The sequence below is a fragment of the Dromaius novaehollandiae genome, chromosome 4, assembly GCF_036370855.1.
Source record: "Dromaius novaehollandiae isolate bDroNov1 chromosome 4, bDroNov1.hap1, whole genome shotgun sequence".
NCBI lineage: Eukaryota > Metazoa > Chordata > Aves > Casuariiformes > Dromaiidae > Dromaius > Dromaius novaehollandiae.
Window position 1 is genome coordinate 10475989 of NC_088101.1, and position 25217 is coordinate 10501205.

The window sequence follows — 25217 nt, forward strand, 5'->3', positions numbered from 1 at the left end:
CTCGCAAAAAAAAAGGTTTTTTCAGAGGAGCAGGGGCTAAGGCACCTCGCGGTGGCCCGGCGGGGACCAACCGTTGCTAAAACAGCTCAGGACAAGGCACTAACGGCCGGGCCGGCGCGTGGGGGGGGGGGGAGGGGGGCTGGGGGAGGGGGGCACGCGCGTGCCGCGCGCCACCGCCCTTCCCGCCTCCTGCCGCGCTGCGCGCGCTGATTGGTTGGCGCGGGAGGCGCGTGCCTCTAAAACCGTTGGGAGGGCCACGTGCCCCCCCCCCCCCCCCCCCCGGCTGCGGCCGTTGCTAAGGACGCGCGCGGGTGGGCGGCAGGATGGCGGCGGCGGCTCGGTCCCCGGCGCAGCGTTTCGGCACCTACGAGGAGTACTTGGAGTCGCAGGTGACGGCGCAGGACCTGTTTTACCTGGAGGTCAGCGCGGAGGTGGGGAGGAAACACCCTGCCCGTCCCCCAGCCTCTCCCGGTGAAGGCAGCCGGGGTGAGCCGTGTTGCTCCCCCCGGGTCTGTGGTGAGGAGGCACCGTCCCCCGGCGCACCCCTGCTCCCTCCATACGTCTCGGGCCTTGTGCTGGGTGGGGGGAGTGCCACCTGCTTCCCGGTGTGTCGTTATCAGAGCTGTCTAAATCGCTGCAATGGGAGGATAAAGTACCCCAGCCCACATTTAGCCTATAGTTCAATAATTAGCTCTTCAGGGGACTTAGACAAATTTTACCTTGTGATGCTTTCAGTATCCATTATCTGAAATGATCCTATTAGTAAAACCCACATCCTTAGGGAATAAACTGCATTACTGTAAACTAGTGTCTCTCAAAGCAAACTGTCTCCACTGGAGGAAGCTAGCACAGCTTTTGTGTAGGGATAAGCCCTGAAAATGGTGTTGAGGTTTGTTGGAAATGCCATCCCTGTGAAGGAGGGAAAAGAGGCATGCCAGTGGTGTTTCTGGCTCGAGTTCAGTTTGTCAGATAAGGCAGCAGGCCAAAACAGTGGTCTGTTCACAAGTAAGCTTAAACTACAGGTCTGGACCAGAAAGCCTTTCATGTGAGCAGGAATTTGTTGTGCACTGTTTACTCTTAATATCCACCCAGAGAAACAAAGTATGGCAACAAACACCCCCGTTTGTCTAGTGGTATAAAAGGAGACAGAGACAGTGGGGCTGGCTTTGATATGCAAAGGCAACGTCAAGTTAAATTGTTAGGTAAGCCAGGAATAAGATCTTGCATGTTTCCAGTCCATACAAAGGATGATTTTTGGAGTGAGTTGTTCCAAGGAACTGTGTGGTTCAAGAATTCACATCCGGGTGATATTGGAAGGGTGTTGACTGCTGAGCTTTTGACCTCTAAAAATGCTATGGATGTGCAGTGTTTGCCAGCGCTCAGTTGAAAACACTTCGGGGCAAGTCACGAAAGATTTTCTTAGAAGGGAGGTGGTGTTAAAAATGGTTGCCACTGCTTTAGGTTTGCTTTCAAAGGGCAGTTACCAATCCTCATTTGGCTTTATAAATCTGGAGAGAGTCTGGTGGCATTCTGACACCCTCTGATAAGTTGGCTGGAGCACTTGAACGGGTGTGGGGGGGTGGAAGTCACATGTGGTATTTCCTGTGGCAGTTTGCCCGGTAGGGCTTGTCAGGTGCCCTTTTTCAAAAGGAAGTATCTTATCCCTGTCTCTGCTGTCTCCTGCCTCAGTGCTGAACTCATCAGTGCTACTCTCGTGTGTGAGGGTTATTTTAGACGTCCAGCTGGAAACCATGTTAGATTCCCGAGCTGGTTGTTTAACAAGAGACAAGCCTGTGTGATTACAAGTGATAGAGGAGTTTGAGTCCTTTCCTGAGGCCTAGATGTGATGCAGGCAGAGGAAAAACTGGAGGGAAACTGCAGGGCTTCAGCTGCTGGGTTTTCTTCATTGCTACTTGGTGGATCATGGGCATGCCTGGGGCTATGGTAGTATTAAACATTCTTAGTACGCAAAAGTCTCTAATAAGATTATGCAGAACTTCTTGATCCTTCAGTACGGATGTGGTCATTAGGATGTAGTGCTTTTCAGACTTCAGCTCTGGGCACTGAGCAGATCTCAGCTGTCCTGCTGCAGTGTGTAGCTTGCATGTTGTGTATTCTGCCTGAGCCCTGCTTGATTAACAGCTCCTGTCTGCCTGGGCGCAGCTGAGCTCAGGGAGGCTTTCTGCAGCTTACCTTCATTTGCCCATGAAGGTTTTCACCTTCTGTTTAGCCAAGAAGGGAGCCAGTGTTGAAGTTCTGCCCGTTGCCTGCCAAAGGAGGCCATAAACTGGAGTGGCTGTACGAGCTGCTATTTCTGATGCAGCCGGTAATTCAGCTGCAGAGCGGCGTGTCTCGGGGGCCACGGGGAGCGGCGCTCCTCGCCCCGGCAGGCTGGGGTCCCGGGCAGGCGTCCCTGGCCCGCCGTGAGCAGCGCAGGTGCAGCCGCCCCGCGCAAAGGCGGGCGGCGCCGGGGCCGCGCCCGCCGCTGGGTGGCGGCATCTGCGCGCGGTTGCGGCCGCGCTCGGCTGCGGCTCCGGCGCGGGCGGCGGGGGGCTGCTGCCGCCGCCCCGGGCTCGGGGGGGTCGCGGGCGGGGGGCTCGGCACTGACGGGACCCCCTTGCCTGGCCTTGTCTTCCCGCAGAGCGAGGCGGTGGCGCGGCAGCTGGTGGAGCTGGGCTTCCGCGGCTCCGGGGACGTGCTGCGGCGGGAGGACTTCGAAGCCTGGGTGGAGGAGGCCGCGGGGGTCTCGGGACCCCCCTCCCAGAAGTAAGTGCCCGCCGGGGGCGGCAGTGCGGGATCCTCCGTGTGCTGCAGACGTTCCTCGTTAGATACCTCTGTTGGGACTTGCTAGAAAGGGCATCATCGTTAGTATGACCACTATGCTGCTGTGACTAAATGCCTTCTAGCCAAGCTTGCCCCATCTACCCATGTCCAGAAGTTGAGTCCTGACTGTAAAGGCTTCTAGAGGTTCGAGAGGGGGTTGCGGGACTTCTTTTCCTTCTTGTCACTCTTACCCTTGGTTCAAATGCAAGTCAAGGACATGCAAGAAAAATGTGACCATGGTGAACGCTTTCCCTGTTATCTCTTTGCCCTCAAGTTGTTTATTTCATTTTATTTCATTTTATTTCATTTTATTTCATTTTATTTCATTTTATTTCATTTTATTTCATTTTAGTGATCTACGTGTTTCTTAAGTGGTAGTTGCATTTGAAACACCTAAATATTGTTACTTAATAAACCGTGTTATTTTGTTGTTAGGTGGATCATGGCTTCACGGTTGGAGCCAAGAAACTGCTGCTTTCTGACACTCTCTACTTTTGGGATTGATGTTTATAAGACAGGGAACATAGTGATGGAAAAGAGGTGGCCTTTGAGAAGAGGAAAAAGCCTTTATTGCTCAGCTGTTGTTAAGCTTCAATGATAGGGTTTACTGAGTCATGTAGTCTAGAGTTCCTTTCCTGTATACAGGGTATGCTGGTCTTGGTTTCTTGGTAGTGTTTCCTTGAAGTCAGGGAGACAGCTTACTATGGGAGCACACTCTTAACAGAAGCTACCTGAGGCTAATCACTCTAAGGTTTATGAGAACTGTCACTTAGGAAGAGTCTTAAAAGGGTCAGACTGGATGGAGGTCTCTTCGGACATTGTTACAAGCTGTCTGCTCTTTTACGTGGACAATTTTACATCCATTTTCTAAGGCCTTTGAGGGGCGAGCTGATTTAATCTCCAAAAGTCTCTGAGAAGAGAAGTTCAAGCAATGTATGTTAGCCTCTTCCCCCCCTCCTCCTTTTGCCATCTCATATCTGTTACAGCATGCACAGCTATAGCATGTGCTTTCCAAGAAAACTCTAATTCCATGGAGAGTTCAGTGCTTTTGTGATGAAGGGTTCTTCATTGTATCTTGGGCTGATTCTCTCCTCGTTTCTTGTTTTCCCCCTTCTTCACTCTGTTTAACCAACCTACAAATCTTAACACATCTAGCTGCTTACTCTTTTTGGTTTCTCTTTTTGTATATCTCTTAAAAAGAATAAATGAACAAATCCCCTAAATAACAACCTTTTTTGGTATCTTGCTGTAAGAAATTAGTAAGATTATAATACTGAGATTTTATGTTTTGCCAATCTGTTGGGGTGACTAGTGGAGCTACCGTTTTTTCCTCTGATACTTTTCCCCTTTCTTGCTGTAATAAAATTATCATTTAATAATTTAGCAGCATATATCAACCGCCTTTCATAGTGTATGCCATTAGCTTAACTACATAGCATATATGTTTTTAGCCCACAAACATTATGAAAGGTGTCTAAACCACTGATGATTGATTACTCTTACAGAAATTCCCTTTGTAAAGATGAGTGAAATCAGCTAAAACCTTGCTCTTGGTGCGGTTGCCTCTCTTGTATATCTCTTTATTGGGTGTCTTGTTCTACTGACATCTCTCATTATGCTACTATTTGATCAGTTTCCCATTAGATGTGGGGACTGATTCACAAGGTTAATGGGCCTATTTTAAGCAAGTGTGGTTGATCAGATTATTGAAACATCTGTGTTGGAGTTAGTGCTGTCATGGGCTTCTGTATTTTCTGCTTGCAGAAGTCTCTCTCTAGTTTTCTCTGAGCACAAAAAAAGACTTCCTTGAGTTGGACTGGTTGCCCTAGTCTCAGAAACTGTCATAGTCAATTCTTACTGCCCGGGTGATTTTTGTATATGACAGCAAGCTCCTTGGGCAATGGTGTCTTCTGGATTTCTGCGTTGGTACTCCTCTCCATGTCCCACCTCCTGCTGTGACGCTGCTTCCCAGTACAAAGGGATTGAAGGGCTATTTCCCAATTCATAATCATCACCTCCATCCAAGTAAAATGATGAAAGTTTTTTTTAGCTCAAAGGCTAGAGGGTAGGCTCTCAATGTTCCTACAGTTAGGGTGTGCTTGGATCAATACCCACAGAAACAAGAGTTAGCTGATAAATGACTCTTTATTTTCTGTTTCTGAAACAGCTTGTTTTTAATGGTTTTGGAAACATCTCTAAGTGCTGATATTCATAACCATGGGGTTCCCCCAACCAGAATACTTCCCGCCTGTGTTACTGATTTAAACTGAGTCATTCGGAATACGGTGCACTATTGGTATTGCTCAACAAACAGCTTCAAGCTCCAGTTGTTGAAACAAGCTAAAATAAACTAGTAGCCATAACATGTATTGCCTCTGCTGCATTTCAGCTCCACAGTTGTGTCACTGGGTACTGTGCATAGCTGCCTGTTTGGTATTGGCTTCCATAATTCCGATCTTACATTAAGGGTTACTCTGTCAGTGGTCAGAAACATTTATCTTGTATAGGCTGTCTTAGTGCATAGCCTTTTACTGTCACACATTTTACTCCTGCAGCTGTATTGCATAACAATCACACAAACCTATTTTTCTTGAAAATACAATATCCACCAAGGTTAGTAACTGAAAGCTGTCCTTTTAGCTGTAGCAAAATATCTCCAAGTATAGTTGAAGTGCAGTAGCAAGAAACTAGCAAGAGAATTAAATTGATGGTAGTAGTAGTAAAAGAAGGTGGTCATTCTGAGGATGCCTTTCTCTCTTTTTTTTTGGTTTATTTGTGCTTAAATTAAATAGCCTTATCAACTAAAGTAGGTTAGTAAGATTTCCTTTACAGATGATAAAGAGAAGCTGAGTAAATGTGGCAGAAAATGGATTTGGGTAGGCTGGAGGCATTGCATTTGTGTCTTCTTTTGAACTATGAAGCAGTTAAAAACTTTTCTGTTGTTAGCATCTCATCTAATGTCAAGTGAAAATTGATGGAAAAGGAAAAAAAAGTAGGTGCAAGATTAGCTGCATCTAAAATACTTTGCACTTTTCCACAAAAAAGGACACCATTAGGGAGTTGTCTTTGGGCTTTTTTTTTCCCCTGATAGGAATAAAGAAATGAGATTAAAAAACAGTGAACTGCAGACTTCGAGAGGCAGAGAGAAGCACAAAACGCCATCTGGTCTTTGCAGCAGGGATGTATGTGTGTTTTTGTGAGATCTGAAGTGAAGAAGCTTGAGCCATGGGGTTTTTTAGTCGACATAGCCAAATGAGAAATAAAGAGTAATTCTGGTGTATTAGATCATCTCTAAATCTGTGCAAGTTCCTTGGTTCTTCTTTCTGTACTTCAAAATGACAGAGATGGGAAATCTCATGTTCTTCAAAAGCTTCCTCTAACTTCTACTGCATTGTTGTTAGAGCGATGTTTTAACAATGCTGTGTTTTCAGCTGAGAATGCATAGAGTAAGTAAAACTCAGTTGACATCACTGCATGTCTGTTAGTGAAGGAAGGACGAAACAACTCATTTTTCTCAGTTTCAAAATGGACTTTTGCCTTATGATGCTTTAAGCTCCTCATCTGATTGAATAATTTGAGGGAGCAGTAGTTATTGCTTTTGTGTTTTGAAGGCCAAATCTGGGCTCTGTGGACTTGCTGACATCTGTAGCTGTGTTTTACTGTGGTATTAATGCCTTTGCCTACCTGGAAATACAGTACTGTCATGTGGATGTGAAGTGACTCCTGAATGGCACATGAGTATTCACTTCCTGCAAGATTTAGTACTAAGCAACACACAGTACAGCTGCAAATCACTTGCATTTCAACTCTTGCTCTACTGATGTCCACATTGGAAAGGTGTCTTTGGCACTGACTCTGATGAGTGGCATCGACTCTGTAGCTCAGAGTTGTTTCTGCTCCCTGTGCTCTGTGCAGGAACTACTAAAGCCAACAATCAAAAGAGCAGTAGCCAAAATTAGGAGACTGTTTAGGAGAGGGATGAATTTTCTCTCTTTGCTTTGCGGCTTAGGTGCCTTACCTGATGTAACCAGGAGGGGCCTCCCTCCCCTTAAGATTGAGAGCCCTTGAGCACTTCTCACCTGATTGTTTAAGTTGTACGAGGGAACTCTGACAAGGGAAAAAGATCCTGGAGCTGTCCTTGTTAAAGTTCTCCTCTGGAGGAAGGGCTAGTATTTCCATTTGGAGTGTCAGGGCTGTAACACCAAAGGCAGGGTATTAGAGGTGCCACTTAGCTACCTATGTGTAGAGCAGCTCACTTTCAAATCTTTCATGAGTGTCATACTAAGCACAGTTACCTTTAACTTTTGTCTCTCTTAGGGACCTGATATCTTTGTGCTGTCTTTCTCTATTCCTTCACCCAGGGGGTGTGGGCTCAGAAATACTTCTCCTGGATGTGTTTTTATACATACAAATGTTCCTCTTAGAAAAACAAATAAGTCTAATTAAAATCCGTTCCTTTTATAAACCATATGGAAAACAAGTGTTTTTGTACATGGGTCAAAAGCAGGTCATTGGCTGTCCTCTCTCTCTTAAGTATTCATAAGCAGGCCACAAAAATGAAACATGAAAAGCGGGAGAGGGAATGTTACTGCTTTTGGTTTTGGTATTACTTTGGGTTTCAGTATTGTAAGTGATCCTACTGAAGTATAAGGAAAAGAATTAAACTTCAGGACCCTGCACTTAATAGTAGTTTAATTCTTTTCATGTATTTCAGTGACTGGAGATGCAGGAAATGCCAAATCCCAAAAAGCATTTATACATGTATAATGTTAAATGAACATCTTTAGAACAAAATCATTGGTTGGGGGGTATTTGTCTGTGTGTATATGGTCTAAAGCATTTTCTTGTACACAGAAAGAAGAAAAAAAGGAATATGCCTAGAGCAAGCCTTCATTTGGTATCCAGCATTTGATTTCAGAGCTTGAGGCTTTCCTCAAACCTTTTCTCTGGCTCTTGTCCTAGAGTGAGTCTGTACCCAGTGCAACTCTTGTGGCCTCTGCTGTGACTGTGGAGAAGACATTAGAGTTAAATGATAACTACTGCGGAAATCCCTTTCAGAGTGCTTCCTTTGTATGAATCAAGTTCTGGCTGAGCACTGCATGGGTACTCCTTCAGAGGGAGGAGGGAAAAAAGGGGTGAATCTGCTTATTCTTAGAGGTGTGTAGGAAGCGACCTTCTCTTAGTACACTTCAGGGTCTTAGAGGGAAGTGGCATGATTTTAGTGCCTGCTTTTTCCATTTTGGCTTTTAAGTTAATTTGGATTTAGGCATAGATAACACCCTCACTGGGGAGAGAAGGGGGAAATGTACAGTTGGTACTAGCAAATATCTCAAACTGCTCTAGTGAAAGGTTGTGTCTAACGTGTGATGCCCTGCATCTGCATTGCTGGGTGGGTCAGTGCTTTACAGCACAGGTTGGCTCAAGGGATATCTGTTCTAAACACTTGTGGCTTTTTAGGTGGCAAAAAAATATAAGAGCCTACTCATTGCCTAGGCTGAAAGGCACTGAAGGCAGCTGGCTGCCTCGTTTCCACTGAATTAACCATCTAACTTCCTTAGAGGCTCTGAAGAACCTAGTCCCTGCAAATGTAGTCAAGCCGCTCCTGTTCTTGTCCCCTGCCAGTTCTCCCCCATAAGTATTACTAAGCTCTGATAGAATTTTTTCTGATGTTGGGGAAAAAGTATGGTTAATTACATTTCGTATCAATGTGCCTTTGTGCTTTAAGTGCTTGCTGGGACTACAGACTGAACAGCTTTAGTCATGTGGCTGACATTCTGCATTTTGGCTCAGGCAGAATGAGTAAGAATTGGAGAAGGTATGAGAGAATCTACAGCAGGAATATGTTAGAGCTTTTTTCTTCACCCTTTTTATTAGCCCATAATGTATAGATAACATTTAGATTGATAACAGTGTTGGAAGGCTTTTCTGAGCTGGATTTTTTGAAGCTTGCACATGTCTCAGTAATTCAAGGCTGGGTCAACAGAGCAAACTGGAACAGCCTTAAGAACATTTCATGGTGGCCCTTGTGGCCCTGCAAAATAGCTTTTTGGACTCGTCTTTCTGCTGTCTCCATGTTTTTTTTCCTTCCTTCTCCACACCCTCCCTCAGAGTCTGTTAAACCAATACCTTACTGGGAAGGGGAGGATAACCCATTTTTGACCCTAAACCTAATAGCATGACTAAGTTTTCCCCCCCTCTTTAAATTTTTATCACTTTTCCTACTGTTCTAACAGCAGCATCTTTTTTTTTTTAAATAATTCACTATGAAGTGGTACATTTTCAGACTAATAAAAGAGGAGCACAAATGCAACTCCCACTCTTCTCAGACGATTGGCTCTTGCATGGTCATTTGCTGATTATATAGAGATCTGGTAGTCCTTTCTGCTTCTGTCATGATTTGAAACTCGAGATTTAGCTGTAGAAAGGAATGGGCTTTTTGCTTCCCCTTGCTTCCTACCCACAAAGCAAGATTTTGCAGAAAATACTGAAAGATAAATTAGTTGGTTAAGTCTTAAAATTGTGTTGGTAGCATCAACGAAAGGTGCTGACAACCCTGGGTTTCTTCCCTTCTGATGTTTAAAACTGTTCTGCATTCTCTGTTTTATATTGACAGTTACATTTGTCTTTTGATTAGTGTTTTTCCATGCCCTTAAAAGCCCAGATCCTCTTCAGGAAAATAAAACCTCTTTCACCTACTGTTAGACTTCACTTTTATGCAAATAGCAACTATGAATCTATAAATGGTCACATACCGTAATGACATTTTTTCCTTTCTTATCTGTCCTGATAAGCAAAGAAATAAATGCCAACATGTACATTGGCTGTCGTCATTTTTGTTTAATTAACCCTGAGTTTAGTGGGACGGGTCAGGCATCAGAATGCTTATCAGGGATTCCACAGACACATGTGGACACTTTAATTAGCATGAGTCATGCTTTCTGGGCTTTCACCAAACTTGTGATGGCTACATGCACAAATAAAAAGTAATCTGAGACTGTAAAGATCAGTTCAGTGACTAGTTTCTTTTTGCCTCCCCTTTTGTGTCTAACAACTTAGATTGGTGTGCCAAATAGCGTCTTCAGTATGCACCACTTGAATAAATAAATAACTCAGTTTCTCGAAGGTGAGTTTAGGAGACATTTAGGTCAACACAGGCAAGAAAACAGTCAATTTTTCTTTCCCTTAACAGACTTCTCCTGGTTGGGTACCCTGAATTTGGAAAGCATGAAGTTAAATGTCTTAGGAAATGTAGACTTAAATGCAGTTTCTTAAACCTGACAGGCAAGTGAAAACATCTACTTGGGTGTGCTTCTCTGAAGATATCACATTAAGGCTTGCATAATATTGGGTGCAGCAGTACCAAGAGTTTTGGGTTGCTAGTGCCTTTGGTTCTTCAGGGGTCACGTGGCCAGGCTGAAGAGAGGAGAAGGGCCTTGATGATGGCAGTGGCAGGACTGAGCTTGTGTCTGCAGGCAAGGACAACATGCTCTGTTTTAAATTCTCCACTCCCTGACTGGGAGGATTGGGAGGACAAGAATTCTCCACATAGCTATCCATCACTGAGCAGAATTTTAGGATAATGCATTAAGCTCTCCATTTTGTAATTTTTTAAAAATAATTATTAGCTTTAAGTAATGCAGTGGAGAACCGGTTTATTGGTCACATGACTTATAGACATTTCCCAGAAATAGGTATATGTATGTATATATGTTTCAGCAAATCAAAACATGGAAAGAAAAGAATAAGTAAGGATTTCCAGCCTGGGCCATAACGGCTATGATACAGGCTTTTCAATGAGGCACATTGTGGAACAGGTAATTAACATAAGTTTTGACTTGTTTTTATTTGTATCCGGAGACCATTCAATTCACAGTGCACAAAAGCTGTTACCCAAGTTGCGCACAAACCTGAGCAGTTTTTGATGATTCTAAGTGTTAGGTCCTTACTGTCCTTAATACTTTATTAACTGTTTTCTTGAAAGATCCAGGTGTGTTTGGGTAGCCTTCTTCTCTATACAGTGAATTTGTTACCTAAGCAGAAATGTTTTTTCACCTGGAAATGTGTTGCGATAATCAATGCTCTTTACTTGAGAGTAAATTGGTCCTTTTTTTAAATTCCTTTATAAATTGTGAATAGTTCAGGAAAAATATTTGGAATACATGAAATGTGTTTAAGTAGGTGCTGAAAAGTATTCCTTTTCAGAGGGATTGTTTGTTATTTTGCTTGTAATCTTCAAGCAGAAGAAACAAGAGTCCAGGAAATGGATTTGCCTGTGGATTCTTGCAGTTCATAATCTGCTGGTTCAAATTTCTCTTGGACAAGATAGGTTTTAAAAAAACCCAAACTCTAGTTGAGATGAGCTAAATACCTGGAAGAGACACTTAGAAAAAAATTTGCTGTGTATTTCCTTTTGACATAACTTTGCCTAAGGCAGGGATGTTCAGATGTCTGCCTCTTTTTCCAGCTTTTTCCTGCTAATATGCCATGTGCACTTGGATCTTCAAAGACCTGAAGTTCAGCTGCTCTGTATTAACAAAACTGAAAAACAAAGCAGCTTTTCCTCTGAAGTGTATCAGGGATTGCAATCTCTTGTAAAGCAGTAGCGTTGAGCTGAAACATTCCACTGCGGCAAAGTAAAACAAGAACCGCAGGCCCACGCTAGGGACCAGGCAGAATTTTCTGCCCAGCCACCTCCAAAAAGAGTTCAACAGCACATTGTGAAAAAGATACTGTCAGGAGCTCTGTTGTGGTAAGGAAGCATCTTTCACAAAGAAATGTACAAAAGCTAAAGCTTTGGCCGAGGCTGCTTAAACATTTCAATGTCTGACTGTCTTGGCTGCCTGAGCCCTGAATTTCTTTGGAGTGCATATCTTCTGTTTGAGGATTGCAGGGACCTCAGTGTTTCAAGGTCAACTTTTTGATGTGTGAAGCTTAAAGCTTTATCGTATGATTGTGTTCTTGTGGGGGAGCCGGGACCCACTCGGTACATGTTCTTGCAGTGTTATACTAACCAGTGACACTAAGTTCATACTGAATAGAGGTAACTAAGGCTGGGCAATGCTTCCTGACCCGAGAACTCAGTCTGCTACCTAACGCTGCCTACTGGAAGAGGGATTGCATCACATATCATGTGTCTACCAGACATGCAGAGTGTCTTTTAATGTAGCTGTGCAAGCTTTTGGCATCATTTGTAGCATGTTTGTCTAGCTCGTCTTCCTAGGATCTAATTCTGCTCTGGGATATTCTGGTGCATTTCTTCATTTCTGTAATTGTGAGAGTGGCAGACTAACAAGGCCAAGTTCTTCTCTGGTTACACTCCTGTAAAGGAGAGCAAAATTGATGGGAACAATCAGTTTGGGCTGACTTGCATTTCAAAGATGTATATACCAAACCATATAGTAACATCTAGATGGAGACTCTCTGTAGAAACTTCAGACACTGCATGCCCCCACACAGACACCCTGTTTTCACACAGCAGAGTTCTCTGCACTCCAACTGTGGAAGTAGTGGATTATCACAGAATTAGATGTGCTGGGAAATACAGTTAATTTTTAAAAGGCAAATGGTGATCTTGACTGCATATCCAAGGTTTAGCAATGTGCATGCCCCTTGTAAAGCCAGCATCAGGTTTTTGGCCCGGGCATGTGGTTTCTTACCTTTAAGATGATTGGTGGAAAAAATAAGACTACTATGATGAACTGTCAAAAAGGCTTGCATTACAACTATTTGGAATAAAAACAACCAGGAAAAGAGGAGCTAGGGTATATGGGTAAAAGCCTCATATTGTAGTTGACCAGAGTTTGTAGCAGGTGGTCTAGGAGCCCTGTTGATCTTAAATTTCTGTGTACAGAAAAGTCTGAGGAGTATTTTCCTCTAGTGCTGCCATGGCTAAATTTTCTCCTGCTTTTTAAATCGCACTGTTCAGAGACTCTCCAAAAAGTTCTTCAGGGAATATGCTGCTGTTTGGGTGCTGGCACACCTATTGCCTCATCCTGAGGAGTGGTAATGGTCACTGGCTTCCCCCCTGCAAGCCAAGGGCAGGGCACGGCACCAGGGAGTTTGTTACAGCTGGATTCTTCCTCCTCACATGCTCCTGTGTCCCTGGTGATTTTTCTCTAGCCATGTCATCTCAAATTGCTTTGTCACTATTGCTGTTGCTCCCTCTGAATGCAGGCTAGGATTGTATTTTAAAGAAAAGTGTGTGCGTGTGGTGTTGCCCTTTTCAATGAGGTAATTGAAGGCAATTAAATCTTTGGGATTTAGCAAGTAAATCTTTCTTTTCCAAATGCTTTTAAATTGTGTTTGAATCACTTGACAAAATATGTGCTATAGAGAAGCCTTGTTCCCCGCTACTTTTTTTAAAAAATAAAGATTTTAAGTTGTTGGTAGCATTAATACTATACTTTTCTTCCAGCAAGATATGGAAAAACTAGTCTCCACCTTAAACTGTAAACTCCTTTTGGTAATTATTGCTCCTCTGTCCCTAATATATTTGAGTTACTATATTTTATGCTGCCTAAAATTATACAATTTTTGAATTATGATTCCATTTGGTAACTGGAAAGCTATGTGCCAGGAATACCTATGTTATATCAGGATGATGCGCTTGTAAAAAGCCTAGTTGAATGTTCTTTGGATTTTTAAGTTTGTGGTACTGTTCCATAACTGCCGGAAAGTTCTTTGTTTTAGGCTAGCTTTGAAGTAACAGTCTAAAACTTCTATGAAAACGATTAATGGAAACAAATAAGACTGACTTGGAAGCAGTTGCGATGACCAAGAATGTGCGTCGTTATCTAAAGGTCTCACTCCTGAATGATGATGATCAGCTCAAAGCGCATCATTTCATCTGTGAAGCTAATATTTGATAGACGGGCTTAGTGATTTCTCTATTTCCGTAGGTCACGATTCTAGTGCTTGGTCAATATCGGAGGACTACAAAGGTTCCATCCTATCGGGATGCTGTAAGTTATATCTGAGTACTTCCTTGGGGAACACTTCTGATTTAGGGAAATTTGAATAGCATTTGGCTGTTGCTTAGATATGGTACTCCCAAGGCTGGAATTCCAGAAACTGTCAGAAGCTTCTTAACACCTAGCATGTTTAGTGACCAGATTGGCAGCACTTCAGGAAGCCTGAACAAGATGACAACTGTAGATGGATTTGCTTACAATGTCAGCGGGAGAAGGATCCAAATGAGACAACAGAAATATGAGAGTTTTGATTTGAAAGGATGCTGGGTTTTTTTGAAAAGGCCAGGAGTTAAGTCGGTGTAGTCTGACCCTTGGCCTGACTTCTTCATGCTTGTGACCAGATAGCTTTGTGCGCAGCGTCTTCCTGGCATACCATGTTTCGTTTGCACTTTCCCCCATGCCCGTGTGTACGCTTCTGTCATGCCATCTTGTCTTTCACATCACCTTTTTCCATCAGTCATATCTGAATTTCGATATGCTTTCTAGTGTGATGTGGAATTGGGGACATTCCGAAGTAGTCTTTTCTGTAGGTCGGTGTTTGCATGCCCTGAATTCTTTTGTGTATAAGTATGTTCAAAAAAATTATTCCTTCTCTCGTTTTTTGATCAACATGAACAGACATATAGCAAGTAGAACACTTGACTGTATTTCTTTAGAAGGACTAGATGAGCTAGTCCTCTACGTGTAGTGACTGGGGATGCTCCTGTGCAAAAGTCAGAGATTGTCTTATTGTAGCTAACTTCCATGAAAACTAGCCCATTGGTGGAACTAGCTTTGAAGGGTTGGTGAAAGCTGTCTATTCCAATTAAAGGTTGCTTCTCGTTATTGAGAGATCTGTTAATTTCTGTGTATATTATGAAATGCTGTCTACTGGCCAAGAGGAGTCATGCGAGTTTTGAGTACTACGTGCAATCCTCTGATCTTGCTCCTGTTTTGCTGAGATTGAAACAACATTGCTTGGTGTCCTGTGCACGTGCTGGAAGTGTTTGCCTGAGGGATCTAGTCAGTGACTATCTTACTGGAATAGTTCCCTCATTGCTTTTCAAAGACCTGAAATCTAGATCAGAGTGCTGAAAACGAACAATGTGATCTGTTCAGATATGGTGCTGGTTTGCTTTCCCAGTGGTCTGGGAGCTAATAATTGACACATTTGTATTAATTATGAAGTATTTGTTTGTAAACAGCAGGAGTATTGTTGTGGCAATGTACAGTTAATATAGATTATCCATCCATATTGATGGTGCAGCAAGTTCCTATTACGTACCAAGTAGTCCAGTATTTCAGAAGCTTCACGGGTATATGTCTTCATATTAAATGCTGCCAGGAGGCTGTTGAGTGTTTTTATGTGCACAATTAACTTGAACGGTAACCTCAGACTTAGAAACCAGTATTTAATATTTGTGTGTCTTTATTCTGATCCATGCTGGAGAGGAGTCTGCTTTGTAATTGTCTTTTTTGCCAAGGAGAAATATACTGCTCCAGTTACCTGCAATAACCTACCTTTGGAATGTGCTTGAAAGTGAAAAGAGGCTAAAGAAACTTGGGAACATTTGGAAACACTCTGCTGTTTTACTTGGGGATCTGAGGAAGTGTCAGTGATGCCAACAGCAGCTAGAGAAGGCCCTGGCATTTACTGAAGCCTCTTGCCATGCTCTGGCTTGATGTTGCTACAAAGCTAGCTTAATTTAGTACCTGAGGGCTTTTGGAGCATAGGCAGTTTCTTCTGAATTTGGAACTGTGAAGATGGGGGGCAGAATCTTTAATTATAGCAGTCAGTGTGTCAGAGGATGGCTGATATGGCTTAGAAAAGAATAGACAAAGGCAAAGAAGAAAACAACGTGTTGTGTTGGTTTATGGAAAAAAGTAGTAAGCTTACATAAGAGTACACCGTGAATAACTAAGCAAAATACCATTTGGACCCTAAAAATGACTATTTTTTAAATTGATTCTTGACTACAGAAGACAATGGGATAAACCTGCTCTTTTGTAGCACTGAAGATAGGAGATGGTACTGAAACGTGTCCTGGAAAGAAGTGACGGGAATTACCAAGTAGTGTCCTCACGTCCAATCTGTGTAATCGCAGGAGTCTGAGTAGTGAGTCATGAAGTGATGGAACTTATGGCATCCATCATTGATGGTAGTAAATACTGTGTTTTTTTAAAAATGCTTTAAGGAAGAAGCGGAGACTTGCAAATTAGTGAGCGTTTTCACTGGAATGTGTTTAACTGATCACAGAATAAATAAAACACATGGAAAATCATCATAACATGGTTTTGGCAAACAAAAAGTTGGGTTTCCTTAATCTCCTGCCATTCTCCAAATGTACTGCTAAGAGGGGAAGAAGAGAAACAGTCTGACACAATTTCTTAAACTTTCAGAATGTCTTTGATAATTCTCCCCTAGGTTAGTAAGTGACTACATCTTGGTATGCACCAAACCAGCTTAAAAAAAAAAATAAGAACCTACAAAAAAAAAGAAGTCTCAATCTTTCATCTTGGCAAAAGACAAACAGCAGGGTGGCTCAGTCCTCCTTCCTCAGATCAATGTTATTTATATCTGTTAATTCCTGAGGAGGTTAAAACACTTCTGAGGAATTTAACTAGACTATCTGGGTTGGCACCACAATGACTGCTGAATGCAAAGTTACTGACAGCAGCAAAAATAATTGAGGTCCTGAAAGAAAAAGAGGAGCATGTTGGCAATGTTAAAAAGAAAACCTTTAATTGCCCTATGTATTGCCTAAATGGCAAGTTGTCACTAAATCCACTAGATAGTGTAACTGACAGTATTGTGTTAGATAAAAACAAACAAAAAGTGCTTATAAATTTAAGTTCCTTTTCCTTAATACAGTTTCGAGGCACTGACTCAAATCAGCTCATGATATGATTTTCTCCACAAATGACAGGAGTAAAAAGAAGTTTTGTGGGAAAGCGTGAGTATTCTAAAATGATGATTTTCCATGTTACAGATTAACATTGCATTACATACCTTAAAAGGATAAAGTTTGTCGATAAGAGTTACAACCTCTGTTGGCAGGTACAACTTAGCATTAATACACTGTGTCTCTTAAGCTGAAAGCCTCTTGTAGTTCAGTCTAGAGTGCCTGTAGAACAGTGCTGAGTCTGTTGGATGAAGGGGAAGTTAGCTATCTGTCGTAGCTGACTTAAGAGCTGCTGTGGTAGATGCATATGAACAGGTTGTGTGGATTTGATTGAGTCTGGATGTAGCTGAATGTTAGTCATGTGCGGACTGGCGCAGAAAATGAGGAGAAACCCAATAACCATACATGACAAGACTGATTGTCAAGATGAAGAACTCAGTTTGACCTATTTGATATTGTGTTTTCAGATTCCTCTCAACGTGTTGGACTGATAATTCATTGGTGTTTTTAACGAAGGTGTCCTCTCCGTTGTGTGGCCTTGGGTCATGTCTGCAGGGAATCGAATCAAGAGAACAACAGGTCTGCCTTTGGCTGGAATGAAGTATTAAATATGACATTAATCTAGTACAACATGAAAACTGGAAAAGTTTCCCATTTTCTGATGAAGGGTTGTAATTTGTTGTTAGCAGCTATTTCTACACTGTGAGACCTATGAGAAGATTTCCATTGATAGCTCAAATCCCACCCAAATCAGTGTTAATAAAGCAGGCTGCTAGTCTGCAAGGGCCTTTTTCTTCCCTGAATTGCCATGCACTGTGCAAGTAGTTAGTAAAGATACTTTGGTGGAATGTGCTCTGGAGCGTCTTTGATCATTATTATTGCCTGAGTAATGAAGTTGGGAAGGAATGCATTTGCTTTGACTTGACACCTGGATTATGTGGGTTTTTTCCTCTCTGCCAATTTGTTTCTATAATCTCTCTTCCTATTTCTTCTGTTGTTTCCGGATGTCTTTGCTTTTATTGCTGCCAATATTTCTTGACCTTCATCACATACCCGCTTTTTTTAAGTCACTTCTCTAGTCATTAGCTTTGGTTTTGTCTCTTCTGAACCCCTACAAAAGAGGAAGTAAGGTACACTTCAAATCTAACTTACTTTTCTTCTTCTTTAGTCATTTTTTTCCTGCTCTGATTATATTTATGTTATACTTTAGGGATAGTGGAAGGGGGTGGCTGGTTGTAGCTTATTTTCATGTCAGCCCTCATGAACGGGGGTAGAGGCACATGCCTATGAACGTACCTCTTTGCTTACCGCAGTTTGTAATAAGCTGCTTAGTTTGGCCAAGAATTGCTGTCTAAATGGGTTGTTCTGATAGAACAACTCTTTTATTTTTTTAATTCATGAGTTATACAATGGAAAGCCATTTCAAGGAAATCTAGCTCTTGAAGGTTTAGAAGCAAAACTACATTCATCAATTACATTTTAATGGAGGAACATAAAAGATACAGGGACTTTACTGGAGTTTTGTTTCATTTGGCACTGTAATAGTTGAAAAGGACACTGATTCCTGTAGAATTTGGCTGATATTTATGGACTTTTAGTCCCACGAGCATTAAAATATCTTTCATTTGGATTATTTAGACTTTTATTCAGTGCATCTGCAAAGTTCTGTATGTAACCATTAGTGATTAACAGCCTGTACCTGTTCACCATATGCCTGCAGAAAAGCGAGAGAGGCACAGTGCGTTTCATTTTACATTGTGGTTTGCAGGTTAACCGGACAAAAGGCCAATATGTAATGCTCTTCCCTTTGTGGCAGTGAAGGAGTAAAGTGGGATGCTGCGAGTCTACTCTTGAGTATCTTCCTGCACAGACTGTTGGCAATAGCAATTCCTCCTGTCGTTGGGGAGCTAGCGCTAGATCTGCTCTGATCCCTACCTCCTCTCCCAGGCTACAGAGTTGCCAAAGCGTGACCAAATGAGCTGTACCTCAGGGGTGCACTGCAGCTTTGTAGGTAAACCAAGAAACTGACAGGATGCGTGAAGCTTGGGATCTTCCTTATCTAAGGCCAGCTGCTGCAGCGTGTGCATCATTTTTCCTCTCGTAGTTTTTCAGCAAAGCCCTCTAGTGCACACTCATATTTCCTTAAATTCAGTCTATATAGTTGGTGCTGACAGAAAGAAGTGTTCAGCAAAACTGGGGAGGTGTTTTGCAAGCAGTACGTTTAAAGTCAGCCTATAGTTTCCCCTTTACACATGTTCTTTCAGTTTACATGTTTGTGGGCAGTGGCACAGGCTGTCTCCCTGAATATATAAAAAAGTATGATTGAAATTTCTCATTGTTTTTCTGGAAACATCTTGCCACTAATGTACCTCTTAATTTTGTTTTCCCTGCACACTGATTGTTTTCATTTTAACCTTCATATTGAACTGTGAATCATCATTTCACAATATCACATTACTATGTGGCAAGAGGTTTTAAACCACCTCAGCTCCCTTCCCTTTGCAAAGACTGATGAAAAAATTCCTATTATTATGTTATCCATTTAAGAAAAATACCAGCTGCTATCAAGCTGCTTTTCTGCACTTAGTCACTGTAACCAAGTTGTGCGAACTGTAATATCACTCCCCAGGCTATTCATGCTTAATTGGTAACACCCTTTTACAAACAGCTCAGGAATAAAGGAAATGTTTTTAAACAGCGTAATATGTAAAACGGCAACATGTGATTAAAATTCAGTACATTATCTCTCTTGGTATTTTATTATTGCAGGTGTGCAACAGCCACTGATCAGAGGCATGCTATGGGCAACACTGCAATTAATTGAAGCTATTCTATTTTTACACGTGCACTCACAAAGGATTCTGAGTGTAAATAGAGGATGCGAGATGGAATAACCAAGGAAACAGCTCTGCCTATGCTGACATAGTTGTAAATTAATCGCTTAAGGGGAAATATTGCAGAAGGGTACAAAAAATTTTTATAACGACTTCACTCTTACTCCAAAGCTGCAGGTGTTCAGAATATTTAAAGGATGCTTACAAGTAGACATCCACAGCAGCAGAGGTTGATTGAGCTCCCGCTGTACTCGAGGGACGGTTTTGATTTGAGTGATCAGGTAATTTTCATTAATAAAGGGAGAGCAGAAGTGTTGCATGTGGCATTAGCGTTAATTATTTTGCAGCAGTCTTGCTGACTGGCACTTGCAAGTCCCCGTGTCGGCTGTTTTCTGGAGATAAGTTAGAGCCACAGCAATACCCTGCATACATACAAGACTGGTGCTTTTTCTGGCTAGTGTTGTTGGAAGTAATGGAGATGCTGAGGCGCTGACGTTGCTAAAATTGAGTTGCTTGCCTGGCTGGGCTTTCCCGGGGTGTGTTGGAGAGGGACATGTGGTGAGTCACACTTTGCTGTTTGTCAGGAGCAAGCAGTGCTAGCCCTCTGCTACGTGCAGTTGTTCGCGGAGGTGGCGTTGGCTGTGTTTACCCATTTTGAACACTGCTCTTTTTAGGGCTGTGATGTGTGGGTTTGGGCAGCAGTTGCGTTGTGCCCGTAGTACCTACCCTTGTGTGTTCCAAGGAGGGTGTTTTATTGTATTTCCAAGAACTACTCCAATAGCTGTAGAGGTTTTGTGTTTTTTTGAAAGGCTAAGGATGTGGTGAAAGTGGATAATTGATGGGATTTGAGGTAACTTGCTGCATTTTTGTCAGATATGTAACTAGTGTAATAGGTTGGTTTTCCAGAAGAAAATGTTCTGTAGTAGCATAATGGTTTTGGTAGACACAGACTGAGATACTGTGTGCATTCCACATTATAGCTTTAGATTTTGGGCCCTGCGACTACTCTCACAGAATTATTTACGTGCTTAGAAGTTAATTAAGTGCTTAAATTAAGCGCATGAATGAGAATTAGCAATACTGCATGCTGAGTTCCTATTTTTAGAGAAGAGGGTCTTACTTCAGTGGAACAGGACAGATGACCCTGTTTAGCTACCGTATTTTGCATTGGTAGCCATGAAAGCCTATGGCTGTGATTCTTAGAACAGTGGTTTACATGAGTTGAAGAGGTCAGTGATGATGTGGTGGTGTCCACAACTGGGCAAATGCATGTAACTGGGTTAGATTTGGGAAGGGGCATAGGTGACACAAGCATCGGTTTTGAAGAGGCTGTCTGCAAGATCCACCATGAGACATTACTACTTCTGTAAAGGAAGAAAATAGAGCACTAGCCAGGTGTATATGTTATATGGCATTTGCTTAAAACGTAATGTTTGGTATATATCCTGATAGGACTTTGAATATCTCGTGTAACTTGTAACCTGTGGTTTTTTTCAATTAGAAGAAAACATACAGTGCGTTTACCACATTAAAGAGAGATTTTTAGAGTTGCCTATTTTTGCAATCAGGGCATCAGAGCTGTATGTTGTCAGCATAGAAGAACGAAGGCAAGATGCAGGGTTACTATCTGCAAATGGATTAAATAAGGTTTGTGTTTTGAGTGGACTTTTTATCATTCTTAAAAATAAATTAAATACTTCTGAAAGAGAAAATAGTTCTTATATCAAATTTATTTTTACCAACCAGCCATCTGGAAGTAATTGAAATATCTTGGATTTAAAACTGCCTCTTGTTTAGCTACAAGCAGTGTAGCAGCAGAGAACTGAACGGGCCACAGCACTGCAGCAGGACCTGGGTATTAGGCTCTGCTTAGATATGTGTTTTGTACTGCAGCTTCAAGGATTTTCTTACCTTGGAGTCAAAAACAAGTGTTTTGATGTGTTGAGAAGTTGCTTTTTTTTTTTTTCCTTCTTCATATTCTAAAGACATGCGGGCCAGAGCTAGCTAAGCTATTGATTGCTGCGCTAGTACTTGGCGTGTCCATGATTCGAAGAAATCATCACCTGTTATTTCTAAGCAACCTCAGAATGATAACTTGATTTCGTTTTAAAAAGTTGGTGAAATTCTGCTTAAAACCTGTCCTGAAAACAATATTCTCTGTCCCACCTTTTTAGTGTTCTGCTCTTCACAGTGTTGAACATGAGCTTGTATGGTCTGGTTTCCAGACAAACTGACAGCCTCAGCCTGTGTGAACTGCAGAAACACATTTCAGAAATCTTTTTAAACTTATCTATGTGATTTATCATTTTGCTTTGTATTTGAGCCACACTTATAAATAATGATACAAAGCCTTTCAGAAATGATGGTAAATAGATCGTGCACTGTTTTAATGAGATTTTCAGGCCAGCTTTTTGGTTGCCGTGTTTCACACCGTGCCAGAGATGGAGTTGATTGCAGGTACAAGCTGACAATGGTCCATGCATGTGTTTCATTCCTAGGCCCGAACTTACTCTTTCTGGACACAAGTTGCATCTCTAACTAGGAGATTTGTTTGAAACTTTGCACTACATTTTATAAATATAAAGGGCTCTTCAAAACTTTGTCTAGTCATTGCAGTGCAGAAAGAGTTCAAGAAGGTTAAGACTTTATTTGTAGTAAAGTTGGAATGTTCAAGGATGTTGCTACAATAGTTCTCATGCATGGGTCCTGATGTGCGCACAAAACTGAAACTGTAAAGCTGTAGTGAAGGACATATGAAAGCAGTATATAAGGAACAGCGACTGTTTTCATTAGATGTGCCTAATTTCGAGTACCTAAAGCCAGAGAGCTGAACAAATAGTCGGATTGGCTGTGTTGTGCAAGGCAGATGCCTCCTTTTATTGAAATAATTTTTTATTTCAGTTTCATATTAACTATCTCATAGTGGCTGCAGAAGTATCATTTCTGTGATACTTTTGTGTTTTGGAGGGTTGCACTAGGGGAAGAATTTACATTTGGCGTGAGGCTGAGTTGAGAGGGTGAACTGAAATTTCACCGTGACTGCTATGGGTGCCCTGAGATACAAAAGCAGTTTAGTGCCTAAAGAGGTAAAAACTTCATGGGACTTCTGGTAGAAGGCTTTGAAAATCCCACAGGCAATAAATTGATACATCTCAAGGGGAGCTTTTCAACTGTGTGCTCTTGAGAAGGCTGCCTTCAGCTATCCTCAGGTGAAATTGGCTTGTGGACCTCCAAGCTTAGAACCTCGAACTGTCTCATCTCCAAAATGAGTCCCTTGCTCAGCTATGAATGTTCAGTGCTCGCGCATCAGTGATGTAAGGTAGTTTGTTTTATTTCAGCAAAATCTTCTCGGTAAAGGAAACACAAGAATGTGTCTTGGTGCAGGACTGCTCTAGAGCTCGCAAGAGAGAAGGCCGAAATCCTGTGATAGTGTCGTGTGACCAACTCTGTGAAGTATGGGCGTTCATGCAGCGGTATTACGTGCTGCACGTTGTCTGTTTGGGTATAATACTGCCCTGTTGAAAGGATCTTGTCTTCTGGTTTGGAGATCCATACAGGAAGCAAGATTGTTTCAAATCGGCAGCTTGGTTTGCATACTGCTGATGTTCTAGTTCAGAGCCAAAAGCAACAGATTGAGTTTGCAGGTTTATAGCCGTGACTTATTATGACAAAGAACAACTTGTCAGAGGGATAAAGCATTTTCAGTTACACAGCTCAAAAACATTTTTGATGCACTAGAATGACCTAAACCCTAAAAGATTTAAATTTGTCCTTAGCTTGAAAAAGATTCCTGTGCTGTACTTGACTTTTTCTCTTGCACCTGCATTTCACTATGGAAAATATTTATTTTACTAAGAAAATGTTGTCAAGGATTATGCACGTAAAAGCAGAACAGTTTCTTATAAAATATGCCTTCAAGCCAAACTCTCGATGTGTTATGATGTGATACTACTGCAATAGAAAAATAGTATTTGGTACTAAGTCCTGAAAAGAGTTGTGTAAAATGAGAGGTAGGAGATGAATGAGAGTAGGAACAAGTACTCTTTTTATCTGTCATAGGTGCCAAAGCAGGAGGAAGTGCTTACTTTAATGCTTCCAAAATTACAGTTGCTTGTATAATTTTAGCTGTGTCTTTAGTGAATTCTTTCAAGATAGCCTATGTTTTTCTATAATCACATAAATATTTTTAAATAAAACAATAAATGACACCATCTCTCCACCTTCAGAACATGTGTAATGTGATGAATGTTTAAGTTCTTGTGTCTTGCATTGTCCTATTTGTCTGCTGTGAACTTGTGGGGGCTTCTTGGTGTTTTGTTTAAGTGACTACTACTTCTGATGTCTATAAAAAGACCTGGCTTTTTACAAGGTATCTTCTCAGTAGCTTCTGAAAATTTGGCTTTTTCTGAATGTGTATCAGGCTAAGCCACCAAAATTGCTTTTTTTTCCTCCCCAGAAAAGCTTTGCCCTGAGAATTGTCAATACATTTATTTATTTTAATAGTGTAGCCAGATGTACTAAAAACTTTATTTTAAAAGAAAACATTTGGAGTAGTATCCTGCCAAATGTGCTCCACGTTTCCTCCAGTGTGGTAGCTCTGGGGTTTTTCCGAGTCTGTGGCCTCATACAAAGTTTGTAGATGTGAGTATTTCCTCCTGTAGCAAATGGCTTTTCCTCAGATTGGTTTGCAAGGGTGGGCACTTAACAAAAACCTGGTGTGATAGTAGGACATGCTAATCTTTCCTAAGAAAGTCCCTTTGGCATTAAAAAACAATGTACGAATTTGTAAGAACCTAAGATTAGTGAGGGCAAATTTCATGTCTCTTCTTTTAGGTTCAGTTTCCTAAATCACAGGATTTAAACTTAACCTCACATCTTAAGTAATTATTAATGGAATTATGCTTTGAAGTGCTTCTCAGGGTGTCTTTCTAGTGTCTTCCATTGTTTTCCTCCTTTGAAGATTATGGTTCATTTTGTTTTACAGAAATAAAGCATCTCTTCATAATTTAAAGATTATAAATTAAATAAGCACTTGAGAGACTTGAATGCTGTAAGTAGAGCTAAAAAAAGAGCTAGTAGAAATCATCTTGAAATAATTCTTTTTGAATTTTAACATGGAAAATATCACTCAGATAGTTGCTTGGATGGATATTTGGTTAAATAGTGACAACAGTGTCAACCTTTCCATGTTTCCTTGCTACTCCCCCCCCCCCCCAGCTTACTGGGCAGAAAAACATATTTTTATTTGTTTGTTCATTTGTTAAGTAAACTCTGGCACCTGAATGGGGGGAAGCCTTTGGCTTGTGAGACACTTGTGAAAATTGAAGTGTATGAAATGGGTCATCTTGTTGAGGAAATCTCCTTTGTGTTCCAGGATTTGCGCTGGCAATTTCATCTTTTTGAGGTAATTATTAAAATTTGGTGTGATGCTCTTTAATGCCAGAGAACATTGTATAGCAATACTGCAGATGTGGAGTAAGAAAGAAGTGGTAAGTGTGTAACATCCTGGAGAAACTCAGAGGTCCAGCTGGAGGCACCTGCAGGAAGCTGAGATACGAACTTTATTTCTTCGCGATAGGAAGCAGGGTAGAGCACGAACACAAAACAGTTCTTCTGAATGCCACAGGAATAGAAGCACTATACTTGTTTAAAACACAGAATTAAGTAAGAGCTGGTCAGTTACCAGAAATGGTAACAAAATGTAAAGA

General features: G+C 41.6%; 1 protein-coding gene across 1 annotated transcript in view; it reads left to right on the forward strand.

Moving 5' to 3' along the window:
- The first annotated feature begins 323 nt into the window (after positions 1 to 323).
- The window catches only part of CFAP299 (cilia and flagella associated protein 299), a 239775-nt gene continuing 214881 nt past the window's right edge, over positions 324 to 25217 (forward strand). The window contains exons 1-2 of the mRNA XM_026103370.2: positions 324 to 419; positions 2642 to 2766. Of these exons, the coding sequence (XP_025959155.1) occupies positions 324 to 419; positions 2642 to 2766 (221 nt within the window). The remainder of the gene's footprint in view (positions 420 to 2641; positions 2767 to 25217) is intronic.